The sequence below is a fragment of the Tachysurus fulvidraco genome, chromosome 19, assembly GCF_022655615.1.
Source record: "Tachysurus fulvidraco isolate hzauxx_2018 chromosome 19, HZAU_PFXX_2.0, whole genome shotgun sequence".
Taxonomy (NCBI): Eukaryota; Metazoa; Chordata; class Actinopteri; order Siluriformes; family Bagridae; genus Tachysurus; species Tachysurus fulvidraco.
In genome coordinates this window covers 6,872,630-6,897,757 of record NC_062536.1, presented here as the reverse complement: position 1 = coordinate 6,897,757, position 25,128 = coordinate 6,872,630, and the positions used below count along the sequence as shown (strand labels likewise).

The window sequence follows — 25,128 nt, the reverse complement described above, 5'->3', positions numbered from 1 at the left end:
AGTCACAGGTGGACGATATTAAACTAGAAAAATCCATAAAGACCAACGATAACACGAGCAAGGGTCAGATCCAGAAAGACCCACAGAAAACAAATTCAGAAAACAGCGATGACAGGACAGAAGTGGAGAAAAAACTAGAATCAAAATAGCACACATGGTCAGACACAAGCACGGGACATGACGGCATTCAAAAACAAAATCCCTGTGCTGAGAGTGAACTTTCTGACCAAATGATTGTCATTAACGCAAATGTTCCTATATTATTATACAGTACTGTATTTAACATGTACATGTACGGTCACCTACAATCACAATGAACTTTATGTAATATATTTTTAATATAATTTTCCTATAAGTCTAAAGATTTTTATCAGAACAGTTAGAAGAACGGTTCAGGTGAATACGTGTCTAATTTTTTCAACTGTTATTATTTTAACTTTCTCTTAATTCAGCTCTGAAATATTCTAGGTTTATAATGAGGTTCTCAGTCTAAACAATCATTATCTTCCAGGCTCCGGTCTTGAAGGTCAGGGAGCCTGGTGTGGATGATACTGTATGCTCAGCTGATCGCACCATCCTCTTTATAGCTGTCTATGTTGACGATATATCAAATTCAAAATATATCCATGTCCACAGCTGTTGTTTTACACACCACATTTCAATACCTCATTTAACTGATGCTATAACATAAGTGTATATATGTTTGTCTTTATTTACAATCCACTGGTACATATGCACACTGGTCAGAGCTATTTTGTGTATTTGTCCTGTAGTGTTTTGTATTGTGTCTGTCTTTAGTCTCACACTGTTTGCACTAGGCTGCACATGATGTACTTTATGTGGCTAGGACAAATTACTTTAAGTCCTTAGAGTGTTTTATACAGCACAACGGTCCTGGAGAAACACTGTTTCATTTCACTATGTACTGCATCACCTAGATATTGTCGAAATGACAATAAAAGCTTTTTGACTTGACTTGCTGCTTTCCTTTATCTAGCAGGAACGAGTTATGGCTCAATAGTGACAGGAGAAATGCATTAATGAATGAATAAACAGGTAAGAATGTATGCATGCTTTAAACATGCCATTTATGATAGGAACCCATAGATTATATGTCAGATTGAAGCGCAAAAATTAATAAAACACTAGAATATTACATTATGCAAATTGTATTATGCTAATCAGTGGCTACTACGTTTCCTGTTGTTGTCAGCCTTAATTATCATGCTTAGTGAATTTTCAAAGCTGAAATGTCTTATACTGTAGTTCATCTGCACATCACTGTTAATGTCCAGTGAAGACATCCCATCAAAAAAAGACACTAATTTGATGAAACGACGCGTACGAGAGTCTCTGCAAAAAAAATCAGCAATTCCTATTGTGGTGACAGGAAAAACAGGTTAAAACATGTTGTGAGAGATTGGTAGAGTGAGTCAGCCTCCATTAAAGACTCTAAAACAAATTATTATTCGACATTATCAACATATGTTCAACATGTTCAACATATCTATAATGTTCATGGAATCCCTCTCATTCAAGCTATACAAATATTCATTCATTTTCTACCGCTTATCCGAACTTCTCGGGTCACGGGGAGCCTGTGCCTGTCTCAAGCATCATCAGGCATCAAGGAAGGATACACGCTGGACAGAGTGCCAACCCATCACAGGGCACACACACACTCTCATTCACTCACACACACACACAATTTTCCAGAGATGCCAATCAACCTACCATGCATGTCTTTGGACCGAGGGAGGAAACCGGAGTACCCGGAGGAAACCCCCGAGGCACGGGGAGAACATGCGAACTCCCCACACACAAGGCGGAGGCGGGAATCGAACCCCCAACCCTGGAGGTGTGAGGCAAACATGCTAATCCACCGTGCCCCCTGCTTTACAAATATTTTATAATAAATACCGTATGTGCACACACAACTCTTTACACCACATGAACTTTGGAAAAATATAGGTTTTAATTCTATATAATATATACAAAGTAATTTATTTATTTATTTATTTATTCATTCATTTTCTGACCCAATATCCAAAGTTCAGAGTTTCCAGGGTTTCCACCTTTTGAGAATTATATTTATTGTCATACTTAATTTTGGTAAATGGCAAATAAGTATTCATCCACTTGTTTATATAGTTATATACTTCAATTGTGCAATGTCTTTAGCTTTGTACTTATAAACAGGACCTTATCTATTCATAAGCATCACAAAGATGTTTTGAAGATTTTACTGTCTACTGTATGGCTAAAAGTCTGTGGCTCACCATTACATCATCTGTGATGGTTTTCCACTAGATGTTGGAGCGTGTCTGTGGGGGTTAGTGATCATTCAGCTACAAGACCTTTAGTGAGATCAGACACTGATGGTGTAAGAGTGAGGAGGTCTGGTGTTTAGTCGGTGTTCCAGTTCATCCCAAAGGTGTTCAGTGGGGTTGAGTCAGTTCATTGGTTATTGTTATTCCTTCTGTTTTTAGGTCATCGTGCAGCTCTTTCTGGGTGAATCCTGGCTTCTCTTTTACCATCCTTTAGGATCATTAATCCTGTGTGACACACCTGTCTCAGGAAGATTAATTGTGGTTTCTGTAAAATTTCCATCTGCATATTATTGAAGAAATTGTTGTGACAATAATAATAATAATAATAATAATAATAATAATAATAATAATAATAATAATAATAATAATAATAATAATAATATCTGTGGTATATCAACGTCTTCAAAACAGAGATGTCCAAAAACCTAAAACCAGCTCTGTCAGGACTCCTGGTTTTAAATTAAAATTTCTAAGAACTCTTGTGACCATCAGCGATAATTTTTTAAATATAAATTAGAAATGTATAATTTGTACCTTAAACAGTATATTATATAAAGCTGCATAGTGACAACAGAACATTAAAAGTGCTATACAAATAAAACTTTTGATCTGGTTTCATTAATAAACTCTAACCTGCATTTACATCCATCTCTTTTATCTCCTCTTCCCTCCTGAACTCTAAACAGCACCTTCTTCTGTTCCTTCTCCCTCACTGTAAACCCCCAGATCAGTAAATCCCTGGTCATTTCCTGTTAGACCAGACAAGCAGACAGATATTACACCTAGAAGCTGTGGTGTCACTAAGGGATAGCGTAAGTGTCAGGTTTTGTCAGGAACCCAACTCACTACTTTAGCAGGACTCCAAACTGTGCTATGGCAAAATGATTAAAGGATGTTTACTTCACCTGAAATGAAAAAAAAAAGGAAAACTCATGAGTAGGCTACAGCAAACTGACACCCAGTGAAAAAAGTCATTTTTGACATGTGTCCCTTTAAAAACTGCTTTAACTTCTGTTCACAGTAGCCTTAAAACTCTGAAAATAAAGATTTATTGCAAATTCCAAGTATCTTGGAATTTTCCTTGACAACAACGAGACATTCAAATGATTTAAACTTAAATTCTAAGTAGTTTTTCTTTTCTTTTTTTAGTGCCAGAAAGTATTCTAGCATGTGTAACATTTTTACCCATATTTGATTATAGCATTATATTATATTATATTATATTATATATGCACATTCTAGTATAACATTTCAAACCCCTTTCCCCAGCTGCTTATGTTCACTACATTTACATACAACCACTGCACTTACAAAACACTTGCACTGTTACAGTTTGTTGTATAAATCATACATTTTTTCTGGTTACTTACTTACTAAATTGTCATCCATTATACACACACACACACACACACACACACACACACATATATATATATATATATATATATATATATATATATATATATATATATATATATATATATATATATAATATATATAAAACATTACATTCTTCACTCAAACAACATTATTCAGCTTGTTCACCTTATTCATGCTGTGTGTTTATGAGCTATGTCTTGTCTCCACCCCAATATGGTCATTGGTCGTGTCCTTAATGTGTCATGATTTGTCTCACCTGTTTTTTTTAATTTGTTGACATTTTGTCATGTTTATAATTTTTCGGTTTATTGATTCTTGCTATGTTCATTGTTGTGCTCTAGCCTGCCCTTGTATATCCCGTTTGTTCATTGCCCCAACTTCTGTCTGATTTTGGATCCCTGTGCTATTATACTTATTTAAAGATTTCCCACTTGCACTTGAATTCACTTGAATGGGAAAATAGCCTCAAACCAAAGCTTCTTCACTCAGTCCTCTAATATATGTCCCCAATATTGCATTTCACCACATGCGAAAAATACTGTATGTTGTGGTCTTGAGGCTTTTTTTGGATATAACAACAAAGATTTGTGATGTGTATCTAACAAGGATCCAACGATCCAAACGAATGGCGGTCAGATGTTCTTATCGTTTTTGAAATTTCTAGTAGCAGTGTCTGGAGCTCTCATACAATATGAAAGACATTTCACACATTTCTCTGAACTGAAACTGATGAAACCACTCAGACGAGTGTAGAAATAGCTCAAATCCAGTCTATTGAATTGTTACTACTAGATATTAATCCACAAGAGCTCAACAATCCCTAGCTGATTTGGGAGAGAACGATGGATCAGTTCATTATGCCATTTATGTCATACGGAACGGGTTTATACAGAGGGTATAAAAATAAAAATAGGACAGGAGAAATGTAATCTTTTTTTTTTTCTTTCAAAATGTAATATCATGCATCTAAAAAAGCAAGAGACTGTCATGACCAAACACCACAAAATATGACTCACTGCAGTCTATAAACATGGCCAAACCTTCACTCCCAGCAGCCCCCTGCACTCCCACGCTCAGTCACCACAATTCTGATTATTATTATCACCTGTGTTTAATGATCTATTTTTAATTTTTCTAAGTGTACTTTAAGTTCTCTTACTGTATGTCCATAACATTTACCAAGCCTGTCTTTTGCTCTAGCTTAACTTGATGTCTATGCTGTTTGGATCCTGTTCTTAGCCTCATTGTTGTGTGTCCGTTCTGACCCTGCTATGTTGCCTGACGTCTGTAGGAAAGTCTAGTTTCACTTATTTTCTCTTGTTTTGAATGCGTTTCTAATCATTTGAAGTTTTCCTAATTCTGTAACTTTCCAACAAACAACCTACGATTACATCCTACCACCAAGTGTTTGCCTTCATAACAGAAACAATAATAAATCTAGTTTCTGGTCTGTAGTCACATGTGAGGTCTGAATTCAGATGTGTGCGATTTCCCTATTAAATCCTGAACACTTGCCTTTATAATGAAGGTAATTTATTTCTATAAGTTGTTCATATTTTAATTACTGTGTAGATGAGTCAGCTTTTCTTAATGGTTATCTAAATGAGTTTTGTGTGAATGAAATTAGCAGAACAGAGACCTTATTTAACCGACTGGAATCAACAGCATCTTTGAGGTTCCAGTTTAATTGTTTTTACCTCTGGAAATAAAAAGGTAGAGTGGTTTTTATTGGCCCAAAAGCCTTTAATAACAAGGTTAACATGTCTGGGAATTTGAGTTAATAATGAGCTCAGTGATGAGGTGACTCAATGACGAACTGGTTATTCTGTCAATGAAAATCTTTATTTCACTATTACATAATACCAAGCCACAGAATAAATTATACATCAGTTCAACAAACAAAAAATACAACATAAAACAAAAAAAGAACATGTGTAGGTTTTAGGTTTACGGAAAGAAAAATCTCAAGCAAGAAAACACACCAAAATCTTTCATTTTCTGGTAGAAATTGATGGATAGATTAGCACTACTGCAGAATGGCTAATGCTGGATTGAGTCATGCTCATGGAGTGATGAAAGTGACTATTTTACAATGGGATGCATAGACCTCTGGATTTCTGAGCATTACGCTTAAAGCCTTTTTCCTCCATGCATCAAGAATCTCAGGGTAGCAACTTGCGGTCAAAGGAATTCAACTTGAGTATCAAAAGCAAAAGCTGTTTACACGATAGGTTTCTTCTGATACCTCCAGGATTTCATGAGTTTGCGATCACAGGAATTTTTTTACATTTTTCAAAACTACCGCAGATCTTCGGCAGATTTTGGCCAGGACGCGACATGTGACATTATCGCAACACACATTGAGCCAAAGCCCTCTTCCACCGATGTGTGTGTGGAACGTGAGCACATGTCTTGTAGAAAGTGTTTTCACTGGCGTGTGTTTAAAATAAGAATCCTGGGCTTGCAATTTCACCAATGTAAGTAGATTTCCGCAAAACAAACAAGAAACAAGAGTTTTATAGCAACCTTTTTTTGAAAAGGTAAATAAATAAATAAATAAATAAATAAATCAAGCATTTTTGCCACAATGACTATTTGATGCAGTGCATGTACTGTAAGAGAGTAAAAAATAAATCTAAAGGTGTACATAAATGCAGCAGGACGAAGGAGATACTGTATAGAGGAAGCAAGGAGTAGAGAGACAAAGAAATGATGGGGATAGAAAACGAGAAAAGGGCAGTGAGATAGACAGTCGCCTTTTCAATGGCACTAGAGGCACAAAGGATCCACAGAGCAACAGACGTGGCCATTCTGTTGGGGAAAAGAGAGAGAGAGAGAGAAAGAGAGAGAGAAAGAGCAACGAACGAAGTCAAACAGAAAAAATCAGTACAGAAAACTTGACAGTTAAAGCATTATCATGTCCTCTAAAATATCTCGGTGTCTTTGCTATGTGAACATGTAGGCGTGTGTAGGACTGTAAACGCCGAGGCAGTCTCAATAAGAGGATCAATTTGCTTTTGACTCTAGGGACCTGAGACCCCTTCACCGTTTAATATGGTTTCATAACTCTGTCCTTTCACAGACTTGGGTCAGCTTGCTGCATTTCTAAAACTTATAGCTTGGGCTTGTAATAAATAGACTGCCAATTACATGCTCTTCATTTCAAACCTATTTATTTATTTATTTATTTATTTATTTATTTATTTATTTATTTATTTATTTATTTATTTATTACATCGGCTTTGTGACTAAACCTTGCTTTTCTCTTTGTAAACCTTGAATCTCTTTGTAGTTGTCAGGTGAGTAACACATACAGAATGTTTAAATAGAGCTCAAAAGCTCTGAATTACTTACGGTCTCCAATAAAGAGTGAGAATTTGCATGTTGTTCTAACAAACTCTTCCTGCAAATAATGATATTATTAAGAGTGATGTTTGAAGAACAGTTTCATTTTTAACTGGTTGTTCTCGGTCGCCGTGGTAACGTTGGCTATCAAGGAGACTCAGAAGACTAAAAATTTTCATATATTGCTTCGATGTTAGAAGCTTATGTGACTGAGCAATTGGATCGACTATATGGACTTCACCATAAGGGGGAACAAGATATATTTATTTATATATAATATATTTTTCTATTATTATATATAACCAGGACCATAGATTATCATAGATAGTGATAATTGACAATTTTTTTTTTAAATTTGCCAAAATATATTGAAGTTGAAATTACATTATTTATGAATTACACTGAAAAAATAATGAATATAAAAGAATGAATGCCAGACAAGGCAACTTTAATTGACATCTAAAATGGGGGAATGGTGCAGGTTCTAAACCTCAGCGGTTTTGCAGTCAGTGACCAGCAGAAGTCTGGAGCAGACAGACATCACTAGACACTGGGTTTCCTTATTGATGATGCTCTGCTAGGCTTTTACTGTAGCTGTCTTCATTTCCTGCTTGTTCTTGAGGCATTGTGTCAGTCGAATTCAGGACACGTGATTTAGACACTGCAGAACTTTGCAGTTGTTTGCTTTCCAAAAGTCTTGTGTTACTTTTGTTTAAGTATATCACTTGTCAGCTGTAGTGGAAATCGCTGTCCACTGCGTTCTGAAGCATATGGATGAATCTGAAGCAGATCATATAACCTTATACAATTCAGAGTTCATCCTGCTGCTTTTCTCAGAAGTCGCAGCATCAATGAATCTTTTTTCTATCACTTTGATGGTTTTGTTTGGATTTTTCAGCCTAATCATGGCTCGCTTCTCAGTCAGTGACAGCTTTTTGGATTTCGTGTTGAAAGATTCAAAAAGTAAAAGCCGCACTTGAAATCAAGCCCTTTTATCCTTATAAGAGGGAACTTGTACTGCATCAAAAAAATCCCTACTATTATGCAGTAGGTGAAAAGCAGCACGTCAAAGAAGCGGTAAATACTGAATTAAATGCAACAGGTACTGTCACAGAACGCGATTTCGGATTCATATCATGGAACTGCATCATGGAACAGCCGAGCAGCCGATTATCTAATATCTTTTGGTCCCTTAAAAATGGAGAGGCACACATATATAAAACGATGCAATTCCTACACCATTTGCATCATATTCATTAATTCATTAACTCTAATGTCTTTTTTTATTTCAGGTCCATAGGGCAATCTTGACTATACATCAAATGTTAGTCAACTTTCAAGTGTACTCTCGATATTAGGCTCTTGGGCTCTACTTTAACAACTCTAAGGAAGAATTCCAGTACACTCTTGTTAGTTGAAATTAGTGATTGGATTTTTAAGAAGAGGTAAAGAATTATGAATAAAATGTCCATAGATGTGGTAGTGAATCATAATAATACTGTAAGTTACCTTGCACTGGCAGATGGAGCACTCGGTGGCATGTTTATTCCAGGTCGAGCCACTTAAGCGAGTGATGCCGTATTCATCCACACAGGTTTTGGTGAAGTCATTTAACAAGGTGTCTGCCTGGCATGGGTCAGAAATGCACCGGGGGCAGCACTCGCCTTCAGGCACTGCCACGAATTCGCAGTCAGTCAATGGAGCACAGGGCATCGGCCAGCAGTCCACCTCTCCGTGCTGTGCAACAGAAAGATACAAGCACATACTATAGGTTAGCACCACGAATGAGATGCTTTTCTGCTTACCACAGATGTAACAAGTGTTAAGTTACAGTTGCCTTCTTATCAGCCTGGACCAGTCTGACCATTCATCTCTGAGCTTGCTCAACAACAAACCATGTCCGTCTGCAGAACGGCTGCTTACGACCTATTTTATCTGTTTGTTTTTCTCCTCGTTCTGTGTGAACTCTCCAGATTGTTGTGCATGAAAATCCCAGAAGATTCTGAAATACTCAAACCAGCCTGTCTGGCACAGATATATACTGGATACCGAGTCACTGAGAACACATTCTGATGTTTGATATAAACATGATCTGAAGTTCTTGACCTAAAATCTGCATGAATTTATGAATCTTGCTGCCGCCTCTAAATGTCTGTCTGGATATTTGAATGAGTGTATACAGGCTATACAAAAATGCAAGTGCAGTAAAAAAGTGAGTCTGTAACCAATTTTGTGTCAGTAACCAAACAGCTGTGACCCATTAAAGCATGGGCTCAACAAGATCTCTGATGGTGTGCTGTGGTATCAGACACCAAGGCATTAGCAGCTTTAAAACCTGTAAGTCATGAGGTGGAGCCTCCTTGGACCGGACTGGTTTGTCCATCATATCCCACGGATACTCAGTCAAACTGAGATCTGGGATATTTGAAGGCCAGGTCAACACCTTTGGACCTCTTTGTCGTGCTCTTCAAACCATTCCTGAAAGATTTTTGCAGTGTAGCATAAACGATCCTGCTGAAAGACGCCACTGCTATTAGGAATAAAGTTTAGTTTGGCGGTATGTGTCAAAGTAAACATCCACATCAATTTCAGGACACAAGGTTTCCCAGTAGAACATTGTCTAAAGCATCACACTGCCTCCACTGGTTTGCCCTCTTCCCATAATGCATACTGGGGACTGCATCCCAGCAACACTGCAAAGTCTTGCTGCTTGCTGTTTTAAAGATGCTCGAACATTAAAACTCACTCAGATTCTTACTCTTGTCCATTTTTCCTGCTTTCAACATAATGACATAATGACATAATGACACTGCTCACTTGCTGTCTAATTGATCCCACCCTTAACAGGAGCCATAGTAACAAGATAATCAGTGTGATTCACTTTATACTGAATTCACGGTATTTGTGTACGCACGGACACACAGACACATACACACACGCACAGACAGACAGACACACACACACACACGCACGCACAGACCCAGACACGCACAGACACACACGCGCACAGACACACAGACACATACACACACATGCACACACACACAGACCCACACACGCACAGACACACTGACACATACACACTCACGCACAGACACACACTCAGAGACACACACGCAGAGACACACATGCACACACACGCACAGACACACACACAGTACAGGATTCTAATGCTCAGAAAATGTGTACATTTATTTGGCTATCAAGTCTCCTGAGCTCCAAGTTACTAAACAGCACATTCTATCCATTTGCCTGGACACAGTGGTTTATTAGAGTGCTCTTGAGACACCCTGCTCACTGAAATATCATTACAGGTTTAAAAAATGTAAAAATAAACCCTTAATGTTGTAGGTCCGTGGGGGAAAATGCAATAATATTCCTAAAGACAAAAGCATTAATAACGTGTTTAATTCTGTTACTACTGTTTTTTTTTTTTTTTCCCACTTTCCAGACAGAACACTGACTGGCTGAAAGTTTCTAGTCACAATATACATGATGTAACTGTTTTTCTCTCTTTTTCTCTCTCATCTGTCACTTCTGGCATTGTGTTTTTTTTCCTCTTTTATTTCACACACTTCTCCAGACACTTTTCATCTTTCGTTTCTCTTTGTCTCTCCCCGCCGGCATTCTTTCAAGTTCTTTATATCATGTTTATTGTACTTCAGAGGGAAAGATTATAAAATAATCGAATAATCGAAAGGACCTAGAGATTCTTTCAAACCTGATCTTTCTGTTCATCATCGATAGTATTTAAAAGGCTGTCCTTTTCTTTACTGAACCCAATGCATGAAAAATGTATGAACATAAAAGAAAAGAATGCAGCATGAGGAAGAAATCATTAAGTGTTCAAACAGAAACTACACGATTCAAATATATAGGAATGAGTGAATCTAATCGACGTGCACGGATGATACGTGAGACTAAAATACTGTGAGCTGAAAGGAAAGATGGCGCTGTAATGCTTGGCAAGCTCGAAACCATTAAGTCTGGTTGGGAAATGAGAAACCAAAAGCAAAGGAAGCAACTAAAGCAAGAGAGGAACCTGTATCTGTGCCCAAATCGATAGAACTCTAGAGATTTACTGTCTGTGTGCAAGCTGAACTTTATGATTCAATCCCGCATGGAGAGACAGAGGCTTTGTGAATAACGGGAAAAAGACAAATCCCCAGGGGAGTCCGAGGCTGAGCCGTGGCAGTATCCGGAAGATCCAAAGCTGCGTTTTGAAGCACAAACCTCCTTGCACTTGCATTCATTTCTGCCAAAGTGCCAGGCATGTACTGTTATTGCTTTATCCTTACTTTATCCTCACTTGCTGTTCCATGTAAAAAATCAGAACTGTGATTCTTCAGGAAACGTGTAATAAATGACAACACATGGCTGTGATAATGTAGGAATAGCAAAAAAATAATAATGTAGGAATGGCAATAAAAAAAATATGTAGGAATGGCAATAAAAATAATAATGTAGGAATGGCAATAAAGCTTGTCTTGATTTTTAAGCATATTTCATTCTATTAAATATGAAATTATTTATCATTCCATTTCATGCTCCTTGTTTCTAATTTGGAGGTGAATATAGCCTTGGGTAAGAAAAGGAGATAGAGAAAGAGATTGTGTGTGTGTGTGTGTGTGTGTGTGTGTGTGTGTGTGTGTGTGTGTGTGTGTGTGTGTGTGAGTGTGTGAGTGTGTGTGTGAGAGAGAGAGAGAGAGAGAGAGAGAGAGAGAGAGAGAGAGAGAGAGGTTCAGAATGACAACAACATAAACTAATGAGAGAAAAGAAGGATGGAGCCGATAAGAATCCTCCCTTCATCTTAAGACTTTAAACATTAATTACGATGACTGGTTGCTAAAGCCATTAATATGATCAATCTACATTCTACACGTCGCCCAGTGTGTTTCCCCTGAGCCACATCAAAGAACGTATATTCCACACAATAAAACACTGAAACATGTGAAGCTTGCTCTTCTATATTAAAAACGAATAAACCTATAGACAGTCTATCATTCTATACAGTTGCTACCGTCTCAATATACATTTCAATAATCAAGGAATTACACTTATGTGCTTAGCTGAGAGATACCATACCAGATACCATCATATCCCATCTTTTTTTTTTTTTAAATAACTAAACCTTAAATAGTTATCTATTTACTAATTTACTGAGAAACCTAGTTATAGTAAGAATAGATTTACAAATGTATATAGCAGATGATAGTGTAATTACAAGGTCAAATACTGCAACAGAAAAGTATTCTTTAGTATTAAAAGATAAAAAAAAAATTGGATGAAGCATCTGATTGGTTCTTCTTTCCTGTGCTAGCTGCTGGGTGGGAATTAGTGATATCCAATACAAATCTCAATGACAAGATGACAAATCCTGATATTTATGTTCTGCGCATTTTGGGTGGCTTGATTTTCTATTTAATCTTAATATTTATTCAACCATTCCAATAGAAAACACAACTGTTATGCAAATATTATGCAATACCTTAGCAGTTTCAGCATATTTTTTCATATCATAACTGCATAACAGATGTAGCCTTAGGGTAGAAATATCCGGACCTGATACTTTTCAAATAAGCTCAATTGGATTTAAACACTCCATAAATAATGGAACTTCATAACCTAATTTTATATCAATTTTCAGAATGGAAATTCCTAATCTCATTGTACAGGGGGGGAAAAAACAATCATAATGAAGGCTCAGAATTCTAATCGCTATTCAGGATCTGGCACAATATTGCATTGCTTTAGTTTTGCACCTTTATTTTTTTTTTCTGATGCTGTTCTTCTGCAACCTGGAGATTTCTGCCTGTAATTGTGCACACAATTACTGATGCCTTTTCACACTGTACTAAATGTTGATGTATGATGAATGTTGTCCCTTTGTCTAGTACTTGGATATCTGTTGCCTTGGAGATCAATAATGCACATCCATCCATCCATCCATCCATCCGTACATGCATTCCGTCCATCCATCCAACCATCCATCCATCATCCACCATCCAATTATCCATCCCATTCATCCATCCATACATGTAATACATACATTGCCAACACTTAAGCTACACTGCTTTAGAAACATCACACTATTTTAGTGGTTTTTCTTTGAAATCAAACTATTTCCCTTTAACTAGTGATCCATCGGCATGGACTGTTTTTATTTTAGACTGAGTACATATTTATAGTACTTGTTGCTAACAATCTGAATACCAGAATTAGAAACTAATCCTGAGGAGATGCCTTATAAGTTCCCTATAAGTTGAAATAGCAGCACAAGCAAGAGAAGCAAGAATGGAGAAATCCCTTTCATAGGAACTATGAAAATAATAGAAGCTCTAGCTATCCTATCCTTGCTATGTATTTGCAATTAAATGCAATTACTGTGTGTGTGTGTGTGTGTGTGTGTGTGTGTGTGTGTGTGTGTGTGTGTGTGTGTATGTGTGTTGAGGAAAGTGACTGGATGAATCTCTGCTTCAACATAGAAGAAAACCATGAGAGTTAGTATTGAGAGTTAGTACTGTATGTCAGCCTTAATTTAAGTCTGTGAGTAAAAGAACATAGTATCAGACTGATATCATTCATCAATTCCTCCCTCATTTCAACAGATTCTACTAACTAGAAATGAGTAAAAACACTGTTCTTCTCCTCCATTTTATTCATCAAACCCCCTTTTTGTCCAGTAAATAAACTGTAAAACCCTGGTGAAAGTAGATTCTCTGTAATGCGGATAACACAAAGCCTCACCTTGATTTACATGAAAGTAGTGATGTGCATGTATTCTGTCAAACTTACACATGTATTTACTGTAGAAATACAAAAACAGCAAATGTTGGGGCTTGTTTGTAATTTGCATGTTAATGGACAGTCATTTACATGCAGCAGAATCCTTATACATGCAACGATGTTCATGCATTTTAATGCTTTAATTAGCGTCTGAAATGAGCAGAGAAGCAAGCGAGGCAGTGCAGTTAATGTATGAACGTTGACAGATGGAGACTAATGGAGATGTATTAGAGGGATGTTTTCCTTAGAGAATGGATGAGATGATAATTAGAATTGTGGGTCTATACAGGAAATAAAAAAACAACAACAAAAAAAAAAGGGGCTAAATAGCCTTCAACATGATTCACACGCGAACCCGAGTTTCTCAATCACAGCGTCTGATTTGTAGCTATATCATGATGTGGGTTCGCTGTAGTGACTAATTTATGCATCTAAAATGAACGTGATGTGTCTTTGGTGTATCAAACTAATTCGCATATGCGCTATGATATAGCATGTTTAGCATGTGGTAGTTACGGTAAAGGTTGTGTTAATATAATGCTAATTATGTTAGCTCACGATGCATTGGCACTGCTGGCACTTGTCCACCCAGGTGTCACCGCTGTTGTAAGTCAGAAGGCCACTGTAGAGCCGACACTGAGAGCTGAGACGAGGGTCACACTCCGGACAGCAGGAGACGTCCACCGTCGGGTTCTCGCAGTCACACACCATCCGTCTACACATCACCAAACCTGACTGTAAGGAGAATATAAACAGATAAATGATATACTAATTGAACGATAAGTAAAGATGGATTATTATCTTAATGGGATTAACCATTTTTTACCAGTACAAGGGATTTCCTTTCCTTCCAACTTATGGGACATTTTCATTCACTAGAAACAAATAAATTATTATTTTATCATCACAAGTCTGATAGGGGGGGGGGGGGGGGACCACGGTGGCTTAGCACGTTTGCCTCACACCTCCAGGGTTTTTGGGTTCGATACCCGCCTCCGCCTTGTGTGTGTGGAGTTTGCATGTTCTCCCCGTGCCTCGGGGGTTTCCCCCGGGTACTCCAGTTTCCTCCCCCAGTCCAAAGACATGCATGGTAGGTTGATTGGCATCTCTGGAAAATTGTCCGTAGTGCGTGTGTGTGAGTGAATGAGAGTGTGTGTGTGTGTGTGCCATGCGATGGGTTGGCACTCCGTCCAGGGTGTATCCTGCCTCGATGCCCAATGACTGAGATAGGCACAGGCTCCCCGTGACCCGAGGTAGTTCGGATAAGCGGTAGAAAATGAATGAATGAATGAATGAATGAATGTCTGATATAAAAGGATTCAAGACACTGTTGGCTTTCTAGTGTTTTTACCTCCGTTGGGATAATCTTACATAGAATTTTAGTGGTTGAGGTTAATGCCTTTAAAGTACTTGGGGCATCTCAGAGAGTAGAAATGGGTTTGATATTTTTGGATCTTTTCTACAAAAAATATTGCCCCTAAAAGCAGATAAAACAGAATTACTTATATACCACCGATTCGTATTGCCCTAAAGACCTCATTTTCATTAACCACCACTGTGGACGAAATCCAATGCTGAACATAAACATGAACAAACAGGAGCAAAATCCATCTTTGGCCTCTGGAAAAAAAGAGTAAACCAGACATCTTTATTTCTTTTAGCAAAATCTCTGGACCTTTCAAGACCTTTCAATCTGGTATTTTTTAACTTGTAGTGTTATATGGAAGCATGAAAACTAATCCTTTTTGACTAATGTTAAGATATTTCAAACATTAAATTTCACAGTGTCAGTGTCATACGGATTATGTGAGTGGATACATTTCTAAACTGATATAAGACTTAGGTCTGATATCGTATCAGTGCCAAACGTGTGCATACACAATGTTAGTCCAAGTCTGACTGACATCTTTACTGCCAAAAAGATTTATTTTTTCCTTTGGTTCATTCATTTAGCAGCTTTCAGCAGCTGATTTATCCTGGTCATGGTTGCAGTAGAGGTCACGGTGACATTGTAGTTAGCATGTTTGCTTTGCACTTCCAGGGCTGAAGGTGCAAGTCATGTGCTTTGTGTTTGTAGCCCTTGTGTTCAGGGCTTTGTTAAGGATACCTTGGTTTCCTTACCCAGTCCAAGGACATGCGTTGAAGGCTGATTGTGCCTTGCAGTGGACTGGCACCTCAGCTACTGTAGGATGTCCCCTAAGTCCCAGATTCAGAGACTATCCCGGTAATAAACCTTGTAAGTCCAATACAGGGCTCATTGCATAAGTAGAAAAAAACTCTAGCTTCTAACATGCAGGTATCGGGAGTAAAACAGCGAATCTAGAGAAAACCTACGCAGACACTAACTCGAGCTCAAGGGACCTTGAAACTGTTGCAGCAAAACTACAAACTGTAGTGACAACGATTGCGGTCATAAACATCCGAGAAAACGTAAAGGTAAAGTTATTCTCTTAGCTGTGCTTTACCTGGCAGGAGCAGACAGCACACCTGTCCTCATCCAGCACCCAAATCTGCCTGTTGTGCTTCACCTTTCCATCATGAAAACAGTCTCCCGTGCAGTTTTTCCCGTGAGGACACCTGCAGTCGTAGCCTCCATCCATGTTAAAGCACACCGTGTCGTTAGCACAGCTGTGCCTACCTGTCTCACATTCATCGATATCTGCAAAAAACAGACCACAAACATCTCTGTGTGATGGACAGAAGATATAGAAGAGCCTAATTTTTCAAATAAATAATAAATAAGTTCAAATAATATTTAAATTATAGGCCATGTCCACACTAATCCGGATACATTTGAAAACGGAGTTTACGTCTAAAAGTCTAAAAACGCTCCGTGTCCACATTATCATTTTCAAACGTTTTCCAAAAGTTGCTCATCCACTGAAATGTATGAAAATGCTTACATCTCCCTACTGCGCATGAGTAAAGCTTCGACCTGCGTCATTCCGCTAGGCGTTTATTTGCTTTCGACTGCATCACATGACTAAAAATGCGTCATAGTATTCAAAAGCCTCCGTCTTCACAGTCCACACTAAGATGCGGCGTTTTCAAATTTATCCGCTTTGGAGAGCGTCTTCCAACAGCTATGTTTTCGTTGACATAAAACGCCGTCTCAGTGTGAACGAAAGGCCAAAACGGAGAGAAAAATATACGTTTTCAAACGAAAACGTATTAGTGTAGACATGGCCATAGTAGATATGATGTTTAGGGGCCTAGGAATAATGAGAACCTACAACTCTTATACACCTACTCATACAGTACAATATGTCTAACATCTACAGGGACAAAATCTTTTTGCTGTGACAAGATTAATTAGATAAAAAAAGCAGACATCTCTGTAATTATTTAAACCCCCCCCCCCCCTTCACCCCACCACTCACTGGCCCCCGGCCAACATTTGGTAGAATCACCTACAGCTGTAAGTACAGCAGAAAGTCTTCTGGAATGTGTGTTTATTAGCTTTCTGATTGCTGCATTCAAGCTGGCAGATCGAATGGAAATATTTGCTGAACATCAATTCAAATCTTGCTACAAATTCTCAATCGGATCGAGGTCAGCACTTTGATTTGGCGCCCATTCAGTTGCACAGTTTTGAACCACTCGAGTCTTCAGTAGCTTCAGAAAGCTATTAGAAAGTCTCTTGGAACAGGTTTTTTCCTCTAGGCTCTATCTGTCTTACCGTCAACCCTGACCACACAACATTATTTTACCACTACCATGTTCAATGCTTCAATGTTCTTAATGATGAGAAGCATTGGGTTTCTGCCAAATGTAGAGCCTTCCTTCCATGTTTGAGCTCTGCAGCTCTCCAGTTACAAAGTCATACGTAATATTTCGGCAGGATATACAATATTTTGATGTCGCAAATTAAAGAAACATTGGAGTAGGAGGAAGGCTAGTAATTAAGGGTTATATCTTTTATATATGTAAACATGATCAAAGATTTCTTGAAAGGTCCAGAAAATCATCCTACCTTCACAAGACTCCCCATTTGATAAAAACAAGCCATTATCATGGTAACCATCGCGGCATTCGCAGTGATACCAGCCTGGAAGGTTCACACATGTGGCTCGACTGTCACACTCCACAAAGCCGTTCGAACACTCGTCAATGTCTGTCACATGGTCAAAGAACAAAAGTGAGACAACATTTAATCTACTGCCGAAAATGTTTTTTTTTTTTTGTTCCCCCCTTAGATAGGAAAGGATTAAATAAGCTGCAAAACTTCTACTTTTGCAAAATGTCAGTGTGTTTTTGCCATTAAAAAAACAGCAGCCCACATAAACCTTAGCAGAAACTGAGCTTTTGTCACTCAGCTAAAGCTGCTATATTCACCCTACGTGAAAAACATGTTTCACCTTCACACGAAAAGAAAAGTGAAAAAAATAAAAGAAAAATCAAGGCCATGCCGTCTGCAGTGAACACCCTTGGGCTCAGTGTAGTCTTCTTTTAAACACATGTATTCAACTATTTTCTTTTTTTCCCCTCCTTGTCCTTGAATCATGCATTCAGAAAGGACTATTATTAATGGCCTTGATGGAGTGTATCAATTCAGCTGCTCTGCCATTCAGTCTTCATCTTTGAGACGCAGTTAAGAGCGATTACCTCTTTGCCAGAGTTAACCACAACACTGTGCATCATAGTGCTTTTGAATTTGTCGTGCGTTTCTCGCACGATATATCTCTGGGAATTAAGTTGCGACGTATGTATGTGTTTTTTTATTGAACATTGTGTGTGTGTGCGCGTGTAGATGGAGAAGAGGACTTGCTTTCGATTACTGAGTTTGAGCTTTAAGCTTCAGATGTACGCACAGCTACTCACTGAAAGACACCCGACTCCATCGGTGACTACTAGTAAGACCTAGATTTCAAATATCCAATCACTAAATAGTGACAGATCACAACAGCAAATGATCATATACTGTACAACACAGTGGCAGCTACAAGTGGCTTTTAAAGGTAAGCAGTGAGTTCATTGTTAACCGAGAGCATGTGAGCTGCAATCAGACAACACTGAAGTGAAGGTGTGTCATCCTTTCCGTCCATGTGTGTAGGCAGCGATATGTGACAGGAAATGAAGTCCACTTAACACAACTGACAGCAACAAGCTGCCTTAATCTACAATATGGGCTAAAAGAAAATCTCTTAGTTCATGGTTCAACAAAAAATTAAAACCTGATGATTGGGTATTAGTAAAGCAATCACATAATTACATACTATGGTATCTACTTGCACTTATAAGCTTTTTTATTTATACCCATAGCGATTCGATTAAAATTGAGATTAGCTAAGATACTTGACATGTCACATCATGACCATTATGTGATTGAAAAACCAGTAGCTACTGTATAATACTCTCAGCTATTAAGTCTGTTCTCATTATCTTTTCATTTCAGTCAGCCCCAATAGTGTCATAACACTTCTTTTTTCCCTCGTGATAACAGGGTACACCTCACTGTGCTGTGGCTGTGTGGTGTTAGGCCTGAGCATCCTTAGCATATATGCTGTTTACACCTCTGTCACATTCGCTGTCACTGTGAAGTTGTAGCTCGCAGGCTTGTGACATGCGCGAGCCGCTTTTCATTAGACGTCCTCATTACTTTCAGCGCTCCTCAAGATAGTTGACATATACACTGCTCTTCATCCAGTATAACTCCTTGTGATCTTATTCGGTCATGCACACTTATTATTCTAGGACATGGTGCTTCCTCTAACAACCAACAAGGTTGTAGATACTAAGTGATGGAAGATACTTTATTATAATTGATTGACATTTTTGCTCCTTTATATGTTGACGTCATCCATAACATCTGAGTCGAAGCCGCCAGTTTTTTCTAACTTGGGAATTAATTTTTGTTCTCTAAACCTATAGACTTTGCTACTATGAACACAATAGGTACACCTTTGTAGCTGTTATTTTATGCTCTTCTGAAGCTATGCTGGTGGACATGGTGGCTTAGTGGTTAGCACGTTCGCCTCACACCTCCAGGGTTGGGGGTTCGATTCCCACCTCCGCCTTGTGTGTGTGGAGTTTGCATGTTCTCCCCATGCCTCGGGGGTTTCCTCTGGGTACTCCGGTTTCCTCCCCGGTCCAAAGACATGCATGGTAGGTTGATTGGCATCTCTGGAAAATTGTCCGTAGTGTGTGTGTGTGAGTGAATGAGAGTGTGTGTGTGCGGTAGAAAATGAATGAATGAATGAATGAATGAATGAATGAAGCTATGCTCTTATACTTCTGATAAACTCTTGACTTTCCGAACATGGCTTCAGTTGTCAGACGTGAAAAAGATGTGAAGAAAATCCTACAGAAATTTGAGGTTAATCAGAATATTACTGATGACAGCTGTATGATAGTTACTTTTGAACATGAGATTGAAGGTGATTGGTTCACTCTGAACACGGCCACACCCCCTGGTTCAGCAGTTGTCCTTCCTTGCACCACATTTGGTAGAGCAAACTCTATCTAATAATAAGCAGCTCTTCTATTTTTGTTGGCTCACAAGGTCAGTGTTCACTAAAATAAATTTAGTGCAAAGTAAAACTACCCTCAACCAAAAGCAAAAGCATGTCTTTCTCGTCTCGCATCTTTGCGACCTCGACTGAATTTGCTTTTCTGATGGTCCAATTTTAGTAGGATTTGGTCCAAATGTTACCGTAGCCAAGATCAACGGGGTCAAAACCACCCGCTTCGAATGATATCACTCGATTGAATGGATGTTATCAGTGGTTAATCGGACCATAGATATGGTCCAGGGAGAGCATGTTGCGGGTACTGGTAGGCTCAGAAGGTCGTTATCATCCATCCAAATGGGGTGTGGTCAAAACTGCAAATGCTACAACAACTAAGCCACTGATGCTGGCACCTCTCTGAGTCTTTTAGCATGTTTATTATTTACTCCAGGCCACAATGACACTTCTGCTCTCTTTAGCGCTCTAAATTACAAAAGTTCTGATTTGAATACACACTTCTTTAACACCTCTCAGCTAATGGTGTCTCTGGCTTACCGCTATGCAGCTTTACAGCAGTTTATTTCTATTCCCAATATTACTTGGAAGAAGTACCTATACATTTTATTTACAAGTTGCATGCTTCTACTTGGTCGATTAGGCCTTAGTTTCTATTGGTATGTAAATAAAAAATAATGTTGGTTCTACCGTAGCTGTTTCCACAATATGCACCCATCCATTCAACCATTTATCCATCCATCTATCCATCCATAATGCCAATGCTCTTATCTATATATTCATAGTAGGCTTTCAGTTGAAACGCCTTATTCCAAATCTTTCAACTAGAGTGTCTACTTCTCATTTCAAAGTATATCTATCCTGTGTGGCATTTATCCTGTGTGACGCACCGACACACACACTTTCCTTAAAGGACAAGCTGATATTTGGGCTGTTGACTGTTGATTGAGAGGATTTTCCCAAGCAGAGACCCTGGAGTGAAAACTGCTGCCTTTAATTAGCCAGTGAATGTCATGGTTAGATGGCACAATGCATAATTTCTGGCTTATTTACCCACAAAGGAAAATAAGCTTAAGGGTCTCACATTATTGTTAAAACCATTATTTCCAGTGAAAAAGTTAAATATAACATAAGTGGACAGATGTGTTGGATAAAATGGATACGTGTATGGATGGATAAAACGACAAAAAATGCATGGGTGGATGGAAGGATAGATGGATGGAACCATGTATGAAGAAGATGTATAGTCTCAGGGTCATGCCATCAGCATCAGTAAGTGCTTTTTTAAAAAAAATGAGCCCCCTTATTTCACCCTCTCAATCAACTTTCACTTGCACAGCTCATCTTATCTCCTCATCACTCCCCCTTCAGACTAATGAGAGGATTTACATGCACCTTTACATCTCGACGGAGCTAGTGCTGAGGACGCCGTGTGCTTTCGCTGTGTCACTGCTGTGTGTGTGCGTTTGGGTAAAAATGCTGAAAAATCAACCCTGATAGAGGCCAAGAGTGCAGGCAACACACACATACACTCATACACACACATACACTCATACACACACACACACACAAAATGCTGCACCCACGCACAATCTTCTGCAGAAGCTTTTCTCCATACTGTATTTTCTGTAATGCTGTACAGGAGGGATCTCTAAATAGCATCTCATGGGTCAAATCGAGCCTAAAACTATTATCCTTCCAACAACAAATATCTGAAAATATATATATCTATATATCTATATAGTTTGTGCACACCTGACCATGACACTCATACTGTATGTGCTTCTTAAACATCCCATTTTAAAAGTATTCCCTGCAGGTTTGCTGATATAATGCACTCCACTCTTCTGGAAAGGATTTCCACTAGATGTTAGAGTGAGTCTGTGAGAATTTGTGATCATTCAGCTACAAGAAGATCAGCTTTGGTCCCTGTGAAGTTCTAGACTAAATATACTATCACGTATATATTTCATCCTGGGCTTTATCAGTCTCATGGTAGATCCAGAGCCTGCGTACTCATCCATGCTACCTATTTAGTGTATCCAATCCAGTGCTTGCTTGTTTCTGGCAGGACTCCAGAGAACCAATAGAAAATACAAACATACGAAACATGTGAAGCTCTGATATGTGAACCTATGGGGATTTGGTACCAATCAGAAGGTTGTAAGTTTGAATCATAGGTCCACCAAACTGCCCCTGAGCAAGGCCCTTATCTCTCTCTGGATAAAGGTGTATGTCAGATGCTATACATGTGAACTAGTAACCTGAGTTCAGGAGTGAAGCAGCGACCCAGGGACTAGGTAGCAGAACCTGGTCACATCTGAACAATTTATTCTAATAGCAACAAATTAAAGTGCAATTTCATCTCTACACATTTCTCGAGCATTTTCTTCAAGCTGCATATTTTTTTCCCCTCTCAGTGTTTGGAATTACAATACAGCTCAAATGTACCAAGGCCATGAACAGCGAGTAAACGGTAACTTAAGAGTTTATCTGCAAATATTTTTTCATTTCAAAACCTATTCACTCGAAAACACACCTTTTCAATCAAAGCGTTATTGTAATATTTTCTGCTTACACGTTTCCGTTATATTTTCCTTTCAGTAAATGCACTTGCTTTCATTCCTTAGTGCCAGAATTCAGAATGAAAACAAACCCTCCCTGTTGGTGACTTCTGCATATCTTTCTTCGAGTATTTTCAATCAAATATGTCACATCGTTCCATATTTGCGTCAACGGTAGCGCACTTTCAGAAAAAAGAAAATATAGCACTTGTCTGAAGAGTACATCTTTTAGAGCTTTAATTGAAAGAACTAGAAGATTTAGTTCAACAACATGGACAGTGATGTACCTATTTGTGATGTACTTAAAGTTACGCTGACCTTTGTTTGTAGCTTGAGGAACAAAATGGTCCTGTACAATTACAAACAAACTAAATTAAATACAGCAAATATTTGTTTTTAATCTTTTTCATGCTGAATTATCAGGCTAATGCTGTATATAAAAAAAAACATTTTGCTAATAAACGTATTTTACATTTTAACACCCGTGACTGGTGTTCAGGTCAATCTAAGAAGTGCAAAAAAGTGTTTATGCAGTTGTGGTAACTCATCCGCATTTGCACATGCATTATTCAAGGCTTAAATTGATTCGCAGTGACTGCAGTAATCTTTTGTTTTTTTCCCCTGCTACTATTGTTCGCCACCTGTATTTGATAAATCAGTTCAAAATAATTAACATAAAATGTTCCATTTCAATTTATTTTTTTCTAGATTTATGCCACTAAGGTCTTCATTATTGTATATTTTGGGGCACAAATTATAACTATCAGAAATTTATTCATTCATTCATTTATTTTCTACCACTTATCTGAACTTCTCGGGTCACGGGGACCCTGTGTATCTCGGGCGTCATCGGGCATCGAGGCAGGATACACCCTGGACGGAGTGCCAACCCATCACAGTTATCAAAAATTAATTAAATAAATAAACAAACAAACAAATAAATAAAAATAAATGACACTTTCATAGTTTTAAAGTGATCTAGTAATTACAAATATTAATCACAAATGTTATCTGTACTGCTGGGGACTGAGATAAAGACCAAACATGAAATCTTATAATGCTTAATGACTTTAGTTTGTTTTCATTGAATTCATTTTATTTCTGTAGTGCTTAAAAACCCAGTCAGTTTGATCCGAATAGTACCAAAGGGTCCAAAGATTGAACGTGACAAAAAAGTTAAACATCGACTCTTGACTCTTTATACAGGACAAAACTTCAGTCCTTCTGTCTAGATTGTAAAGGATTAAAATATCAACACGAGTGTGAGTTTTGTTACGAGTCTCATCAAATACGAGTAATCTGGTCATTTTATTCATGGCATTCCAAGCTGTCTTATGAACAAAGTTTTATTTAATTTGTTGTCTAGCTCGTGTTCTCGAATGATAGACAGACAAACAAAGCAATAAAAAACAAAGAGCAGGCATTTCCTCAGCTCACGTTCCCTCTGCATTTTGTTCGGTAACATGGCAGCAAGGCCGACAACACGGAGGAATCGGTGCATAAAAGATTCAACAGCAATTATACGGAATTAATGGATTTTATGCAAAGTGTGTGGTGCTAAATATGCAAACGGAAGTCTGGAAACACAACAAACATATTTAACTACACTACCAAGAGTATACTAAAAGTCAAATAACACTGCCTGTGCTTATACACAAAGGAGATGTATGTTTATCTAGCCATTGTCTATGCCACTTTTCCTATACAGGGTTGCAGGAAGCCTGGAGCCTTTCCCAGGGGACTCAGGATACAACGGGGGCCCCGACACAGACTCACACACCCATTTACACAGTACAAATCATTTAGTGATGGCAATTAGTGTACAATACTCCTGAAACAGGCGGGGGGACACGTACAGTCCGGACACAGTGTGGAGGCAGGAACCCGAAACCCCAACCCTGGAGTTGTGACGCAAACCACTAAGCCACCCTGCACACCCTATACAGTAATTACACAATACATACACAGTGAGTATATTTACCCTATGTGTATATATTAATTCCAATCCATATGGCTCACTACTGCAAACACGAGTGTAAATTTGGTATAAATACTACCACAGAACAATAGAAAGCGATTTGAGATGCTTTGTCTTTCTTCTGATTCAGATTCAATGTAGATATTCACCAGTTAAACAGACACACTTGCATTTTGATTTTATGTCTCTCAAACACACACACACACACACACACACACACACACACACCCCAGAAAACAAACACGGTGGGAGATTTTGTCACAGAACCACTCAAAAAAGAA

The 25,128-nt window shown here is 38.3% G+C and overlaps 1 protein-coding gene across 2 annotated transcripts in view; it reads right to left on the bottom strand.

Moving 5' to 3' along the window:
* Nucleotides 1–5,549: 5,549 nt before the first annotated feature.
* Nucleotides 5,550–25,128, bottom strand: part of nell2b (neural EGFL like 2b) — a 53,344-nt gene continuing 33,765 nt past the window's right edge. The window contains exons 12-16 of one of the 2 annotated variants that reach the window (XM_047804305.1): nucleotides 17,815–17,955; nucleotides 16,307–16,500; nucleotides 14,400–14,576; nucleotides 8,565–8,792; nucleotides 5,551–6,521 (exon numbers count right to left, since the gene is read on the bottom strand). In XM_047804305.1, coding sequence (XP_047660261.1) covers nucleotides 6,480–6,521; nucleotides 8,565–8,792; nucleotides 14,400–14,576; nucleotides 16,307–16,500; nucleotides 17,815–17,955 — 782 coding nt within the window. In that variant the 3' untranslated portion in view covers nucleotides 5,551–6,479. Of the gene's footprint in view, nucleotides 6,522–8,564; nucleotides 8,793–14,399; nucleotides 14,577–16,306; nucleotides 16,501–17,814; nucleotides 17,956–25,128 lie in introns of both variants that reach the window. The other variant, XM_047804306.1, reaches the window with a different exon arrangement.